Source organism: Salmo salar, unplaced genomic scaffold, assembly GCF_905237065.1.
Source record: "Salmo salar unplaced genomic scaffold, Ssal_v3.1, whole genome shotgun sequence".
Taxonomy (NCBI): Eukaryota; Metazoa; Chordata; class Actinopteri; order Salmoniformes; family Salmonidae; genus Salmo; species Salmo salar.
Window position 1 is genome coordinate 70863 of NW_025550930.1, and position 15579 is coordinate 86441.

The following is a 15579-nucleotide window of genomic DNA, read 5'->3' on the forward strand; positions in this document are numbered from 1 at the left end:
CGGTTTTCTATAATGCGCGTGGGGTTGAGGAGGTTTATAGATGTGTATCATTGAAACACCAGCCAGTAAGTAGCCTCGTCGGCCTGCCGGTCAGATGAGTCGACCCTCTCAGTTCCGTACAACACCACTGGAGGGCAATAGTATTGAGAATCAACAACCACTTAATAATAATAAATAATAATAACAACAAATACGATAATCATATTATTAGTAGCCTATGTTAACAATATAAAACGTATATTTTATTATAATAGATTATAGGCCTACTACTGTATCCATATGTTCCGTTATCATTAGACCATGTGCCTTTAACCGTTTCATTTCAGGATGTGAAAGTCATTAAAACTTCAAGACAAACAATTTCCCCCTTCTAGTGATATAAATAGCTCATAACTAAATAGGCCTAAATAGGCCCCAGTCTTTCCTAAAGCAAAGCCTATTCAAACGACCCTGACAAAGTTTCCGAGTTTTAACGCAGCGAAGGTGAAAATTCCGTGATTGTGGCTCTCATTTGACTGTGGTTTGCGATGGTAGTTGTGTCGCTGCTCTTGCTCGGCAAGACTCGATAGTTTCCGACGCTCATATTCCGGAATAGAACCCTTATATGTAGGCAAGGGGGTGTTCTTAGATATACCGGATAAAACCATGTATGGTTTTTAGAGAAGAACCGGAATTCCTATTTTGAAGGCGATGTGTTGAGGAAACATTTCACATCTTATAGATCAGATAAGATTGTAACATTGATGTCCAGTCTAAACTAATAACATGCCATCTTGCATTTGTTCCATTTCATTTCACCTGTATTGTTTTATAATTTTCGTCCTAATGGAAACTGCATGGGGGGGGAGAAAAAACAAACACATTTTATCGCTTTATATTGTCAACTTTCATTTGTGGGTTCTCCATTGACAGCCCGCGGCCAATAGGATCCCCCAGCGCCTCCTCTCTCTAACCAAACGGTCCTTGTATGGGCAGTGACGTCGTGGCGCATTCACTGCCCCCTGATAAATACATAGTGCTGCTACTCGTGCTGCTCGGATCCGTCATTCACTAAAACAGCCTGATGATCTGGAGAGAGTAGAGTAGACTTATAGACGTGATATTAACACACGCTTCAGATTCTGTTCATTTCTCCGGATAGGTTACCAGATGTGTCAGTGTAAGATAGGACTGTAACTGGCCACACATACTCAAACAGGCCGGTTTAATAAAAAAATACCGTTTAAACCACTGGGAAAAAACAGCGAGGATCCTTTAGTTAAATGATGACGGCTAAAACTTTAGAGAAAGTCCCGGTCTCTCTGGGTGGGTATGTCCATCCTGTCTCTGATACTATCTACTCTGTGGATCATGACAGTTTACCGCCCGGCGTGGCTATCTTTCCTAACGCTGATTTAGGAGGCCACTACCACGACCATCTTAGCGGAGCTCCAGGTAAGCTTGGACTATACATGCTGTTGTTTTGATATCATGGGGACTTTTAGAGAATGCAACATGTGCTGTGTTGGTTATTGGAGAGGAAACATATAGGTTACTACGTATAGGTTATAATATTATGCATAATGTTTGATATTGCATTTTTTTTTTTTAAATCTTGGCCAAGAGTTTTTGGAAATATTTAGAATTAATAGTTGTGGGATAAATGTATGTCTGGATATTTGTATCAATGTTATGTTTTAGAGGCACATGGCTAGAGTTACACACTCCCCCCCAAAAAAAAAAAGTTTTCATAAAAGTAACACGGCTTCCCTTTGAAAAGTTGAATGAATGACCCGTGGGTAAAGGACGCGAGCGCGCAGCACGCACCAAACACTGTGCGCACCAGAACGGACCTTGCAGCGTGTGTTTTAATTAAAGCTCTCTGATTTGTTTGTTTCGTGATTATCTGCTAAGATGTCTCTTCTTATCTTCCAGATGGCTTGATGAGTGGCGATATGAGCTTAGAGAAACGCTCTCTAGATCTGTCTTACTCTAGCTTCTCCCAGCCGCCTGGTCATCGGAACCAGACCTTCACCTACATGGGAAAGTTCTCCATCGACTCTCAGTATCCCGGTAACTGGAACCCCGAGGGCGTCATCAATATAGTGAGTGCGGGAATCCTGGGTATGACCCAGCCATCTTCTGCCTCATCCTCCCCGGCGTCCTCCGGTTCTCCCGGTCACTTCTCCTCCACGCTCAGCTGCACCATGGCTCAGAACCAGGCAGATATGGAGCACCACCTCTACTCTTCCCCGCCTCCCTACGGCTGTGGGGAGGTCTACCAAGACCCGTCGGCCTTCCTCTCCACCGGGCCCGGTATCTCCTACCCGCCGCCGTCCTACTCTTCCCCAAAGCCCAACACAGATTCGGGTATTTTCCCCATCATCCCAGACTATGGGTTCTTTCAGCCGACCTGTCAGAGGGACATGCAGGCCATGCCTGACCGCAAGCCTTTCCCCTGCCCACTGGACTCCTTCAGAGTACCCCCGCCTCTGACTCCCCTGAACACTATTAGGAACTTTACATTAGGTGGGCCGGTTTCGGATGGACCCAGACTCCCCACAGCGTACAGCCCACAGAATCTCCCCCTGAGACCCATCCTGCGGCCCAGAAAATATCCCAACAGACCGAGCAAAACCCCGGTCCATGAGCGGCCGTATCCATGCCCAGCGGAGGGCTGCGACCGGCGGTTCTCCCGGTCTGACGAGTTGACCAGACACATCCGGATTCACACGGGACACAAACCGTTCCAGTGTCGAATCTGCATGAGGAACTTTAGCCGTAGCGACCATCTCACCACGCACATCCGCACGCACACGGGAGAGAAGCCCTTCGCCTGTGATTTCTGTGGCCGTAAGTTTGCGAGAAGCGACGAGCGCAAAAGACATACCAAGATTCATCTCAGACAGAAAGAAAGAAAATCATCCGCTCCGTCATCAAACAACACGAACCCTGATCGTACCGGTACCGGTTCTATAAGCACATCTAACGGAGTCTGCTCCTCCAGTACGGGACAGCTAACGGGATGCCCCACGCGGCCGGTATAGAACACACTATAGCCAATAGGTTTATGGAATAAATATTTAGAAACCTTGATTAATAACTAAAGACAATAAAGATTGAGGTTTAATTGTTTTGGAAGCTGCAAGTTCAAAACACAATATGGAATGAACTTTACATGCAACAGCATAACTCTCTTTCATGCGTTAATTACGCATCATTCTGGTTGCGCTCCAAACGTTCCCACGATGTATCCTCTTAAGTTTGGTGGCTGAGAGAAACGCACTTTGTTTGCATTATTCCTACTGAAGGCAGTCAAGTGAATAGACAATATACTTTTAACACGTGGCTGCCTATATTCTCTTCATGTATCGGAAAGAAACATATAGAGGAAAGATATCAAGCACATTTACACTGACGCGCCAATAGGCGACAATTTACACAACCGCTGCATGGAAAGAACGTTATATTTGCAATAATTTGAGAAGGAAAAAAGTGTTTTTAAATTATTTACTGGACAAAAATGTATCAATTTTAACATGTTGGTTGATTGTATTCCCCCCCCCCCCCTTGTTGTGCCTCGTTTCACACGTTATTTTTGTACATTGTCAATACAGGGACGATTTAATGAAATTGTACATTTCGTCATTTAATATCAAAGTTTGATTATATGTATATTTTTGTACACATTGTGCCGTGTAACTATGGAAAGTGTTGTGGTTTATGTCTAACAGTATGGAATGTAAATAACTGAACTCAAACCGACTTGACATTTTGTTTTTCGTGAATGTTTCCCGACTCATTAAATGTTAATGTTGATTAAAACAAAATAATAATAATATCTCAATGGCCTCCAGAAAGGCCCTGGTTATTTCTTGTGAACTAAATACAAATAAAGTAAACTCTGAAACAAACAAGGAATATAATGTAATATTATTGGAAAGTACACCACAAAGGGGTGGGCATGGTAATTCCCGTGTAACGTCAGTGTGATGTGAGTCATGCCTTCACAAGGCTGCTCCCACTCACCGTCTATCCGTGCTGTTCTGATGTTATTGGTTAACAACAAGTACAACAGGAAAGATCTTTACCGTTGTTCATGTAGAGATCTATACACACAAGACATCCAATAATACGTTAAATAAAGATCAAATAAAATAAAAAAGAATAATCAAAAGTTAATTTAGCTTTTAGTCATTTTAGCAGACGCTCTTATTCAGAGCGACTTACAGTAGTGAATGCATACATTTCATACATTTCTTTCTCCGTATTGGTCCCCCCGTGAGAATCGAACCCACAACCCTGGCGTTGCAAACACCATGCTCTACCAACGGAGCCACACGGGATCGAAGTTCATACTTTGATCATCCAAAACTAATGTCGGTAGTCTGATCAACATTAAAAACGAATTAAAGAAAGAACAAAGAGTTGATTGAAACCACAGGATATAGCAACCTCTCATGTACAGTATCTCTGTAAACTGTTTTGATCTTCGACAACAGTTGAATGACAGAAACACACAACGGGTTGATACAGTAAAGGTCACTTTATAGATCAACAGAACGCAACAGTCAACAGAAAAGTTACAGTCCCGTGTAGCTCAGATGGTAGAGCATGGTGTTTGCAACGCCAGGGATGTGGGTTCGATTCCCACGGGGGACCAGTACGGAGAACAAAAAAAAATGTATGAAATGTATGCATTCACTACTGTAAGTCGCTCTGGATAAGAGCGTCTGCTAAATGACTAAAATGTAAAAGGTCGCGGACTTTCTACCGGTCACCTAAAGATTTGTCATGAAACATATCTAGTAGATTGTGATTCAGATCACCAATCAAATGATTGGCAACTTTAAACTGAGTTAAATGTCATCAACAAACTGTCTGTCAAAGTGATTCATGGTCAAAACATATTGATACAACAGTAGCTAAGATGGGGAGAAGTCTGTCCATAATAAAGCACCGCTCTGCCTTCTTAACAGCACTATCAACAAGACAGGCCCTAGTTTCTACCTTCTTATCAACAAGGCAGGCCCTAGTTTCTACCTTCTTAACAACACTATCAACAAGGCGGGCCCTAGTTTCTACCTTCTTAACAAGGCAGGTCCCACAGGCCCTAGTTTCTACCTTCTTAACAGCACTATCAACAAGGCAGGTCCCACAGGCCCTAGTTTCTACCTTCTTAACAACACTATCAACAAGGCAGGTCCCACAGGCCCTAGTTTCTACCTTCTTAATAGCACTATCAACAAGGCAGGTCCCACAGGCCCTCGTTTCTACCTTCTTAACAACACTATCAACAAGGCAGGTCCCACAGGCCCTCGTTTCTACCTTCTTAACAACACTATCAACAAGGCAGGTCCTACAGGCCCTGCCTTGTGGGGATCCATAATAAACCCCAGGAAGAGTAGCTGCTGCCTTGTCAGGAACTAATGGGGATCAATAATAAACCCTAGGAACTAATGGGGATCCATAATAAACCCCAGGAAAAAAAATAGTACAAAAATAAACCCCTTAATCTAAAGAGAGGGAAGGAAGGGTGGCTACCGCCACCGGCTCCTGTGCTACACCCCCCCCCCCCTCCCCAAACCTCCTACAGTGGAGGTGGCTCAGGCCTTAGTCCCCTACCTGACCAGTCCACCCCCACTGAATACCTCGGCCTGAAGCCTGTCACTGTAGACCCTGGACTGGACTTTGGGAGCTCCGGACTGTAGGGCGACTCTGGGAGCTCCGGACTGTAGGGCGACTCTGGGAGCTCCGGACTGTAGGGCGACTCTGGGAGCTCCGGACTGTAGGGCGACTCACTCGGTTCCGGACAGTGGGCCGTCTCTCTTGGTTCCGGACAGTGGGCCGTCTCTCTACGGGGCACTGTCGCCGGAGGCTCTGGACGAGGCACTGTTGCCGGACACTCTGGACGAGGCACTGTTGCCGGAAGTTCTGGACGAGGCACTGTTGCCGGAAGGCCTGGTACGTGGGGCTGGCTTAGGATGCGCCAGACTAAGGACACGCACCACAGGGCTAGTACAAGGAGCAGGGACAGGACGAGCTGGACTGGGCTGACGCACTGGAGGCCTGGTGCATGGTGCTGGTAATGGAGGTACCAGACTGGAGACACGCACCTCAAGGCTAGTGCGAGGAGCGGGAACAGGACATACTGGACTGAGCTGTCGCACTGGAAGCCTGGTGCGTGGTGCTGGTTTCGGATGTGCCAGACTGGAGACACGCACCTCACGGCTAGTGCGAGGAGCGGGAACAGGATACACTGGACCATGAAGGCGCACTGGTGGTCTCGAGCGCAGTACTGGCTTCCCCCTGGCAAATGCGGGGCGCTGGCACCGCGCACACCGGCCTGTAAATGCTTGGCCTCAACGCCGTGCGCATCACTCCAAAGCACGGGACCTGACCAGAAATAGGCTGCCTACAATAAGCACTGGGAGTTGGCTTGCGGCTTAATCCTGGCCCCGCCAAACTACCCGTGTGCCCCCCCCAATTTTTTTTATTGGGGCTGCCTCTCAGGCTTAAATGCCAACTGTGTACCCCTGTAACAGTCCCGGTCTTCGTTCCACCTTTGCCGTTCCTCTCTTGCTGTCTCCATGGCAGGGTCTTGTCCCCTGCCATTATCTCCTCCCATGTCCACGATGTCCTCCACTCCCCTTTCTCCCTGGCCCAGGATCCTTCCTCCTCCTGGGCCCGCTGCTTGGTCCGTGGTTGGTGGGAGGTTCTGTAATGGTCCTCGTAGTGGATGGACCAAGGTGCAGCGGGTTGAGTGCTCATTCTAATTTTATTAGAACACTTATAAACAAAACAAGAAAAACGAACGGACGACAAACAGTCTTGCAGGCAACACACAGCTATGCAAAAAATAACCTCCCACAAATCCCATGACAAACACATTCCTATATATAGGACCTTCAATCAGAGGCAACGATAGACAGCTGCCTCCAATTGAAGGTCCCAACCCCAATTACCCAAACATAGAAATAGAAATTACTAGACAGAACATAGAAATACACTAACATAGAACAATGACAAAAAACCCCGGAATACATAAACCAAACACCCCTCTACATACACACACAAACCCCGAACCATATAAAACAAATACCCTCTGCCACGTCCTGACCAAACTATAATACCAAATAACCCCTTTACTGGTCAGGACGTGACACTAAAACCATCTAAAACAAACATACAGTAGCCTACGCTGTATATCCTGATAGACAGAGCCTTCGGAAAGTATTCAGACCCCTTGACTTTTTCTACATTTTGTTACGTTACAGCCTTTTTCTAAAATGGACTAAATAAAAAATAAAAACTCAGAAATCTACACACAATACCCCATAATGACAAAGCGAAAACAGGTTTTTAGACATTTTTGCAAATGTATTAAAAATAAAAAACAGAAATACCTTATTTACATAAGTATTCAGACTTTTTGCTACGAAAGGCACACACCTGTCTTAATAAGGTCCCACAGTTGACAGTGCATGTCAGAGCAAAAACCAAGCCATGAGGTCAAAGGAATTATCCGTAGAGCTCCGAGACAGGATTGTGTCGAGGCACAGATCTGGGAAAGGGTACCAAAACATTTCTGCAGCATTGAAGCTCCCCAAGAACACAGTGGCCTCCATCATTCTTAAATGGAAGATGTTTGGAACCACCAAGACTCTTCCTAGAGCTGGGTACCCGACCAACCTGAGCAATCGGGGGAGAAGGGCCTTGGTCAGGGAGGTGACCAAGAACCCGTTGGCAGTGGTAGAAAAAGTACTCAATTGTCATACTTGATTAAAAGTAAAATACCTTAATAGAAAATGACTCAAGTAAAATTGGAAGTCACCCAGTAAAATACTACTTCAGTAAAAGTGGAAGTCACCCAGTAAAATACTACTTCAGTAAAAGTGGAAGTCACCCAGTAAAATACTACTGCAGTAAAAGTGGAAGTCACCCAGTAAAATACTACTTCAGTAAAAGTCTGTTTTAAATATACTTAAGTATTAAAAGTAAGAGTATAAATAATAAAAAATAACTTCTAATAACCAGACGGCGCAATTTTCGTATTTTTTTAATTTATTTACAGATAGCCAGGGTCACACTCCAAAACTCAGACATCATTTAAAAACAAAGCATTTGTGTTTAGTGAGTCCTCCAGATCAGAGGCAGTAGATGACCAGGGATGTTCTCTGTTTAGTGAGTCCTCCAGATCAGAGGCAGTAGGGATGACCAGGGATGTTCTCTGTTTAGTGAGTCCTCCAAATCAGAGGCAGTAGGGATGACCAGGGATGTTCTCTTGATAAGTGTGCGAATTGGACCATTTTCTGTCCTGCTAAGCATTCAAAATGTAACGAGTACTATTGGGTGTCAGGGAAAATGTATGGAGTAAAATGTACATGTTTTTCTTCAGGAATTTAGTGCAGTAAAAGTCAAAAATATAAATAGTAAATTAAAGTACAGATACCCCAAAAAACGACTTAAGTTGTATTTTAAAGTATTTTTACTTAAACACTTTACACCACTGCCCCGATGGTCACTCTGACAGAGCTCTAGAGTTCCTCTGTGGAGATGGGAGAACCTTCCAGAAGGACAACCATCTCTGCAGCACTCCACCAATCAGGCCTTTATGGTAGAGTGGCCAGTCCTCAGTAAAAGGCACATGACAGCCCGCTTGGAGTTTGCCAAAAGGCACGTAAAGACTCTCAGACCATGAGAAACAAGATTCTCTGGTCTGATGAAACCAAGAATGAACTCTTTGGCCTGAATGCCAAGCGTCACGTCTGGAGGAAACCTGGCAGCATCATGCTGTGGGGATGTTTTTCAGCGGCAGGGACTGCAAGACTAGTCAGGATCAAGGCAAAGATGAATGGAGCAAAGTACAGAGAGATCCTTGACCTGCTCCAGAGCCCTCAGGACCTCAGACTGGTGCGAAGGTTCACCTCCAACAGGACAACGACCTTAAGCACAGACAAGACAACACAGGAATGGCTTCGGGACAAGTCTCTGAATTCTTATGTAAATGTGAAATTGTATTTTTTAAATTTGTAATAAATTAGCAAAACTTTCTAAAAACCTATTTTTGCTTTGTCATTATGGGGTATTGCATGAAATGAAATGTATGCATTCACTACTGTAAGTCGCTCTGGATAAGAGCGTCTGCTAAATGACTAAAATGTAAAAAATGTATTGTGATGTCATTATGGGGTATTGTGATGTCATTATGGGGTATTGTGATGTCATCATGGGGTAGTGTGTGTGGACTGATGAGGAAAAAAACCATTTCATATATTTTAGAATAAAGCTGTTATGTAACAAAATGTGAACAAAGTCAAGGGGTCTGAATACTTTCCCGAAGGCACTGTACATACAGTAAGGCTATAGGTAGAACTTTCAGCTGTACATACAGTAAGGCTATAGGTAGAACTTTCAGCTGTACATACAGTAAGGCTATAGGTAGAACTTTCAGCTGTACATACAGTAAGGCTATAGGTAGAACTTTCTGCTGTACATACAGTAAGGCTATAGGTAGAACTTTCAGCTGTACATACAGTAAGGCTATAGGTAGAACTTTCAGCTGTATATACAGTAAGGCTATAGGTAGAACTTTCAGCTGGCCCAAAATAAAAGCCTTCAATTATAAACAAAGCTAGTGTTTACACATACACATATTTGTTTGGAATAAATCAATGAAAGATAGAAAATGTAGTGTGCACTTGGAAACTAGACATGATAGATGCTTTTAAAGTTTACATTCAATATTCACATAAGGCATAGCATATTTTCAGTTACAAACAATGGTGTTAAGAGCATAGGACGTTTCTGAGCCTGTTCATGGTGAAAACATCTCATTTGGAAGATTACAGGAGGTATAGAAAGTTCAATATTTAAACTAATTAAGGAGATCTATCCCAGAGACATTATCCAAGACACCTGCAGTTAATTCACCTGCTCCAACTCATGTCCCACTTCACAGTGATTCCAAGTCTTTTGAAAGTCATATGGCTGCCCAGGTATTTGGTCACAGGTATCCCTCTGCCTTTACAACAGCGATATTAGAAGGAAACCTTGGGCCCAGGGTATGGTTCACCCCCACACCAGAAGCCATCAGGCTGGCCTATCTCTAGTAACCACGTCTCTTCCTCCCACTGCTGCTGCGCCTCTACCTTACTGTCTGCGTCGGGAACAGTCTGTAGGACTTTATAATAATGACAATCTCTCCCATCTTCAGGGTCATACGGAGGTGCCAGGATGTCGAGGAAAGCAGCCGGTCCATCCACCGTGTCGATCTGATGCAGGTTCTCCCTCTGCGGGGTTAAGATACACGGACTACTGTCATGAGTGAACCACATGGTGGACCGGAGGACAGCCCGCCGCAGAGAGTCCTTCTGGAACGGCAGCAGCGGCGGGTCGAACTGGATCTCACTCTGCACCTGGTCCGAAGGTTTATCCAACAGGTCAAAACAGCTGATACTGACTTTCCCGTATAGAACCTTGAGCATCCCGTTCATACCGGGATGGTCGTGAAGCGGGATGGAAGCCCCGTTGTTTAGTAGAAACACACCCATACTGAACGACTCCGTCTCGCAGATGTGCATGTACGTGACAGGTGGGTTGTGTTCGGAATGGGAGAAATTCGGTTTCATCTTCAGGTCTGCAGCTCTGATTTCGGTCAGCAGGGTGATCAGATCCCCCTTGTTGTCCAATAATACTTTGTTGTCCCCAATTGCGGATGCATTGAAATCTTTAAATGTGATATTGGCTTGGTTGGCTATTTTCTGAATGAGAGACTTCTTGTTATCCCGTGGCATTTTGCCGAGATGTAGACAAAACCCGATGCTGGTTTTGTTCAGACGCAGCTGAGCAACAGGCAGAAGAAACGAACCGAGTTGGAAAACTCTCTTCGATCTCCTCGAATCTCGCACAATATCTTCACTTCAGGATGGGGCCGCGTTCAAACTAAATAAATACCCGTCTAAAGTTAGAATGTAACGTTTTTACATGGTAATTAAATATGGTTTTAACTCCAGAAAATATTCACGGTCCACAATCATTTCCAACCCTACCTGATCGTCACGTCCTCAGTGACAGCGACCGAGTAGAGGAAGCAAGGCATTATGGATCTTGAGGTTTTATTTAAAAGTCGGGCACTATATTTCTGTAATTACCCCTATACGATAGGTAATTATACGATAGGTAATTACCCCTATACGATTATCAAATCCCTTCACTCAACAGAAGTTGTTCCGGGGAAAATATGATTCTCACATATGCTCCTATTATAAGAGAAAAAACAATATTTACCTTTATAAAAGCACTACAATTCCCAGCGGCTGTCGGTCTTCCGGAGAGAGGCAGAGAGGGCAAGAGAGAATAGCCAGACAGGCCATTCAACCCGCTCCCCTCCCCCACTTTTTCCCCTCTCTGTCGCTCTCTTCTGGGATGAGGGTTTCTCTTTTTTTTCACTTTATTCAGCAACACTTTATGACGTTTTTGAGGAGTTCTGACTTTGTTACAAATACATGTTCAGAGGCTAAGATACTTTAGGCGCAAGTTTCATACTTTAGGCCCAAGTAGATCGAATGCACATATAATGGACAGGTGACATACCACGAAAGGGTTATCTGATCAGAGGGGACTGTTGCCCCTCCGTTGCCTCAGATCAATAAATGTGAAATGTTATACTATAACATATGACACGATACTACACGACGCTATACTTTACTACACTGCTCTACACTACAATATGCTACACCATAATATACTACACAACACTACACTACACTTTACTGTACTATACTGCTCTACAATATACTATAATATACTACACTACTCTACACTACACTATACTGTAATATAATATACTATAATATACTACATGGTACTACACTACACTACACTACACTACACTACACTACACTATACTATACTGCTCTGCACTATACTATACTACTCCACCCTACACTACACTATACTATAATATACTACACAATACTACACTACACTATACTATGCCACACTGCACCACACGACACTATACTGCACAATACTACAACACACTGCTTGACACTACACTATACTATAATATACTACATGATACTACACTACACTACACCACACTATACTATACTACACCGCTCTACACTAAACTACACTATACTATAATATACTCCACTATACTGTGCTGTACTTTAATATACTCTACCATACCGTGCTATACTATAATATACTCCACTAATGGCACCCTATTACCCTACTGTAGTCCCCAATGGCACCCTATTACCCTGCTGTAGTCCCTAATGGCACCCTATTCCCCTACTGTAGTCCCTAATGGCACCCTATTCCCCTACTGTAGTCCCTAATGGCACCCTATTCCCCTGCTGTAGTCCCTAATGGCACCCTATTACCCTACTGTAGTCCCCAATGGCACCCTATTCCCCTGCTGTAGTCCCTAATGGCACCCTATTACCCTGCTGTAGTCCCTAATGGCACCCTATTCCCCTACTGTAGTCCCTAATGGCACCCTATTACCCTGCTGTAGTCCCTAATGGCACCCTATTCCCCTACTGTAGTCCCTAATGGTACCCTATTACCCTACTGTAGTCCCTAATGGCACCCTATTCCCCTACTGTAGTCCCTAATGGCACCCTATTACCCTGCTGTAGTCCCTAATGGCACCCTATTACCCTACTGTAGTCCCTAATGGTACCCTATTACCCTGCTGTTGTCCCTAATGGCACCCTATTCCCCTACTGTAGTCCCTAATGGCATCCTATTCGCCTGCTGTAGTCCCTAATGGCACCCTATTCCCCTACTGTAGTCCCTAATGGCACCCTATTCCCCTACTGTAGTCCCTAATGGCATCCTATTCCCCTACTGTAGTCCCTAATGGCACCCTATTACCCTACTGTAGTCCCTAATGGCACCCTATTACCCTGCTCTACGTCCCTAATGGCACCCTATTCCCCTACTGTAGTCCCTAATGGCACCCTATTCCCCTACTGTAGTCCCTAATGGCACCCTATTACCCTGTTGTAGTCCCTAATGGCACCCTATTCCCCTACTGTAGTCCCTAATGGCACCCTATTACCCTACTATAGTCCCTAATGGCACCCTATTCCCCTACTGTAGTCCCTAATGGCACCCTATTACCCTGCTGTAGTCCCTAATGGCACCCTATTACCCTGCTGTAGTCCCTAATGGCACCCTATTCCCCTGCTGTAGTCCCTAATGGCTCCCTATTACCCTGCTGTAGTCCATAATGGCACCCTATTACCTTGCTGTAGTCCCTAATGGCACCCTATTACCCTACTATAGTCCCTAATGGCACCCTATTCCCCTACTGTAGTCCCTAATGGCACCCTATTACCCTGCTGTAGTCCCTAATGGCACCCTATTACCCTGCTGTAGTCCCTAATGGCTCCCTATTACACTGCTGAAGTCCCTAATGGCACCCTATTCCCCTACTGTAGTCCCTAATGGCACCCTATTACCTTTCTGTAGTCCCTAATGGCACCCTATTACCCTACTATAGTCCCTAATGGCACACTATTCCCCTACTGTAGTCCCTAATGGCACCCTATTACCCTGCTGTTGTCCCTAATGGCACCCTATTACCCTGCTGTAGTCCCTAATGGCTCCTTATTACACTGCTGAAGTCCCTAATGGCACCCTATTCCCCTGCTGTAGTCCCTAATGACACCCTATTCCCCTACTGTAGTCCCTAATGGCACCCTATTCCCCTGAGCCCTGGTCAAAAGTAGGGCGCTATGTTGGGAATAGGATGCCGTTTGGGACACGAGCTAAACGTACAACACTTCCTGTTGATCTAATTCAGTCAGGCCCACTGAAAGGGTCCGTATGAAAACACGTTGCTTAGAGACAGCGCTGTTTCCACGACCGTCGCCATTGTCTTTAGACACGGTCCTGTTGGTTCACGTCACATCTCAGATAAAGACCGTGAAGGCAAGGCTTTATGCTGCTCTCACTGATGAAATACGAGTTAACGATGACTAAATACCCTCATCTTATTGAAGATAAATTATTTATTTCATATGTTGCTATACTATATATGACCAGCTTCCCTTATTTCAGATCTAACAAACACATTCTGCTATTTACTGACAGCAACAGGCAGTATTTTGGGTGACGTCACAACATATATTACCAGATAAAGGATACTAGCTATTCTAGTAAATACAGACCATTAAGGGTCCTTCATTTGTTCTAAACCAGGAAGAAAGACAACGCTATATTCTGGCTGTTTCAGACTAACATAGCCCAGAAGTCAAGGTAGAGAGGCTGTTTCAGACTAACATAGCCCAGAAGTCAAGGTAGAGAGGCTGTTTCAGTCTAACATATCCCAGAAGTCAAGGGGAGAGGCTGTTTCAGACTAACATAGCCCAGAAGTCAAGCGGAGAGGCTGTTTCAGACTAACATATCCCAGAAGTCAAGGTAGAGAGGCTGTTTCAGACTAACATATCCCAGAAGTCAAGGTAGAGAGGCTGTTTCAGACTAACATATCCGAGAAGTCAAAGCGGAGAGGCTGTTTCAGACTAACATATCCCAGAAGTCAAAGCGGAGAGGCTGTTTCAGACTAACATATCCCAGAAGTCAAAGCGGAGAGGTTTACACATACTTCTCTCAGAGTTCTGGCCAAGAATCCCGACTGAGCAGAGGGACTCTTCTGTCCTCTGGAATCAGCATTCTGGACAATAAGACAATCTGAGTGCTTATGGATGCCCTAGTCAATGTCCTCTTTGTCTGTGTCAATATGCTGCCTGTTCTGCTCTGATCCTGGTTATTATATGCATGCTACTTTCCATCCCGGGGCCTTTCGGTGTGGCCTCAGTCAGTATGGGCCCTTTGATTCACTAACCAAAGACGTCTCTGTTTGTTAGAGGCATGTTAACAATTTTTTTTCTTTCTCGCAAATAATAAAACATTCATAAGTCATTAGCTGTCTGGGGAAATATCTGCATAACTTTAGAGCCAGAAGCAATACAAATATTTGTTTTTTTACATTGGAAAGGTGCATTCCTTCTGAAAGGTCCTCTCTGTGATTCTAACAGTGGATGAAAAGGCCGGCTGTTCCTCACGTTCGTCATCACATTGTCACGTAGAAAATTCCAGGAGAATTTGTTCCGTAATATTGTTCTCAGAATGATTTCCTTTTTCGCCAAAGTCTTTCCAGCTGATAATGTGTTGCTACATAATGTCAACATTCTCAAAGTAGTGTTGATGTTTTCTTTCATTTCACAATCACACTTCTTCATCTTACTGTTTTCGTTCACTATCTATTACGTTCATTGTTGTCACATTCTTCTTCGTCAGACGATAAAGAAAAATCATTATCGGACCAATACACAGCGAGATCGTATGTACTCATCTTCTTTATTAAGGAAAAGAAAGGAAACCAAAATAAACATGTACACAAAACACACTGACGACTCACAGTGTGGTAAGGCACAAGGCTATACACAGAACAATCTCCCACAAACTCCAAACACAAACACATACCTAATTATAGGACTCTCAATTAGAGGCAACTAGGAAACACCTGCCTCCATTTGAGAGTCCAACACCCAATACCTAAACATAGAAATACTAAATTAG

At 44.3% G+C, this 15579-nt stretch overlaps 2 protein-coding genes across 2 annotated transcripts; one reads left to right on the top strand and one right to left on the bottom strand.

Annotated features, from left to right (window-relative positions):
* Positions 1-850: 850 nt before the first annotated feature.
* On the top strand, positions 851-3888 carry LOC106592202 (early growth response protein 2b). The gene is made up of 2 exons (XM_014183521.2): positions 851-1434; positions 1915-3888. Exons 1-2 carry the CDS (start codon positions 1263-1265, stop codon positions 3024-3026), a joined length of 1284 nt encoding a protein of 427 aa, XP_014038996.1. The 5' UTR covers positions 851-1262; the 3' UTR covers positions 3027-3888.
* Positions 3889-9255: 5367 nt separating this feature from the next.
* LOC106591225 (2-aminoethanethiol dioxygenase) lies at positions 9256-11068 on the bottom strand. Its single transcript, XM_014182437.2, has one exon. It carries the CDS (start codon positions 10773-10775, stop codon positions 10020-10022), a length of 756 nt encoding a protein of 251 aa, XP_014037912.1. The 5' UTR covers positions 10776-11068; the 3' UTR covers positions 9256-10019.
* Between the last annotated feature and the right edge of the window lie 4511 nt (positions 11069-15579).

Coding starts and splice junctions, on each gene's coding strand:
- LOC106592202 (XM_014183521.2), top strand. CDS start 1,263: ATGATGACGGCTAAAACTTTAGAGAAAGTCCCGGTCTCTCTGGGTGGG. Junction 1,435..1,914: donor CCATCTTAGCGGAGCTCCAG/GTAAGCTTGGAC, acceptor CTTATCTTCCAG/ATGGCTTGATGAGTGGCGAT.
- LOC106591225 (XM_014182437.2), bottom strand. CDS start 10,775: ATGCCACGGGATAACAAGAAGTCTCTCATTCAGAAAATAGCCAACCAA.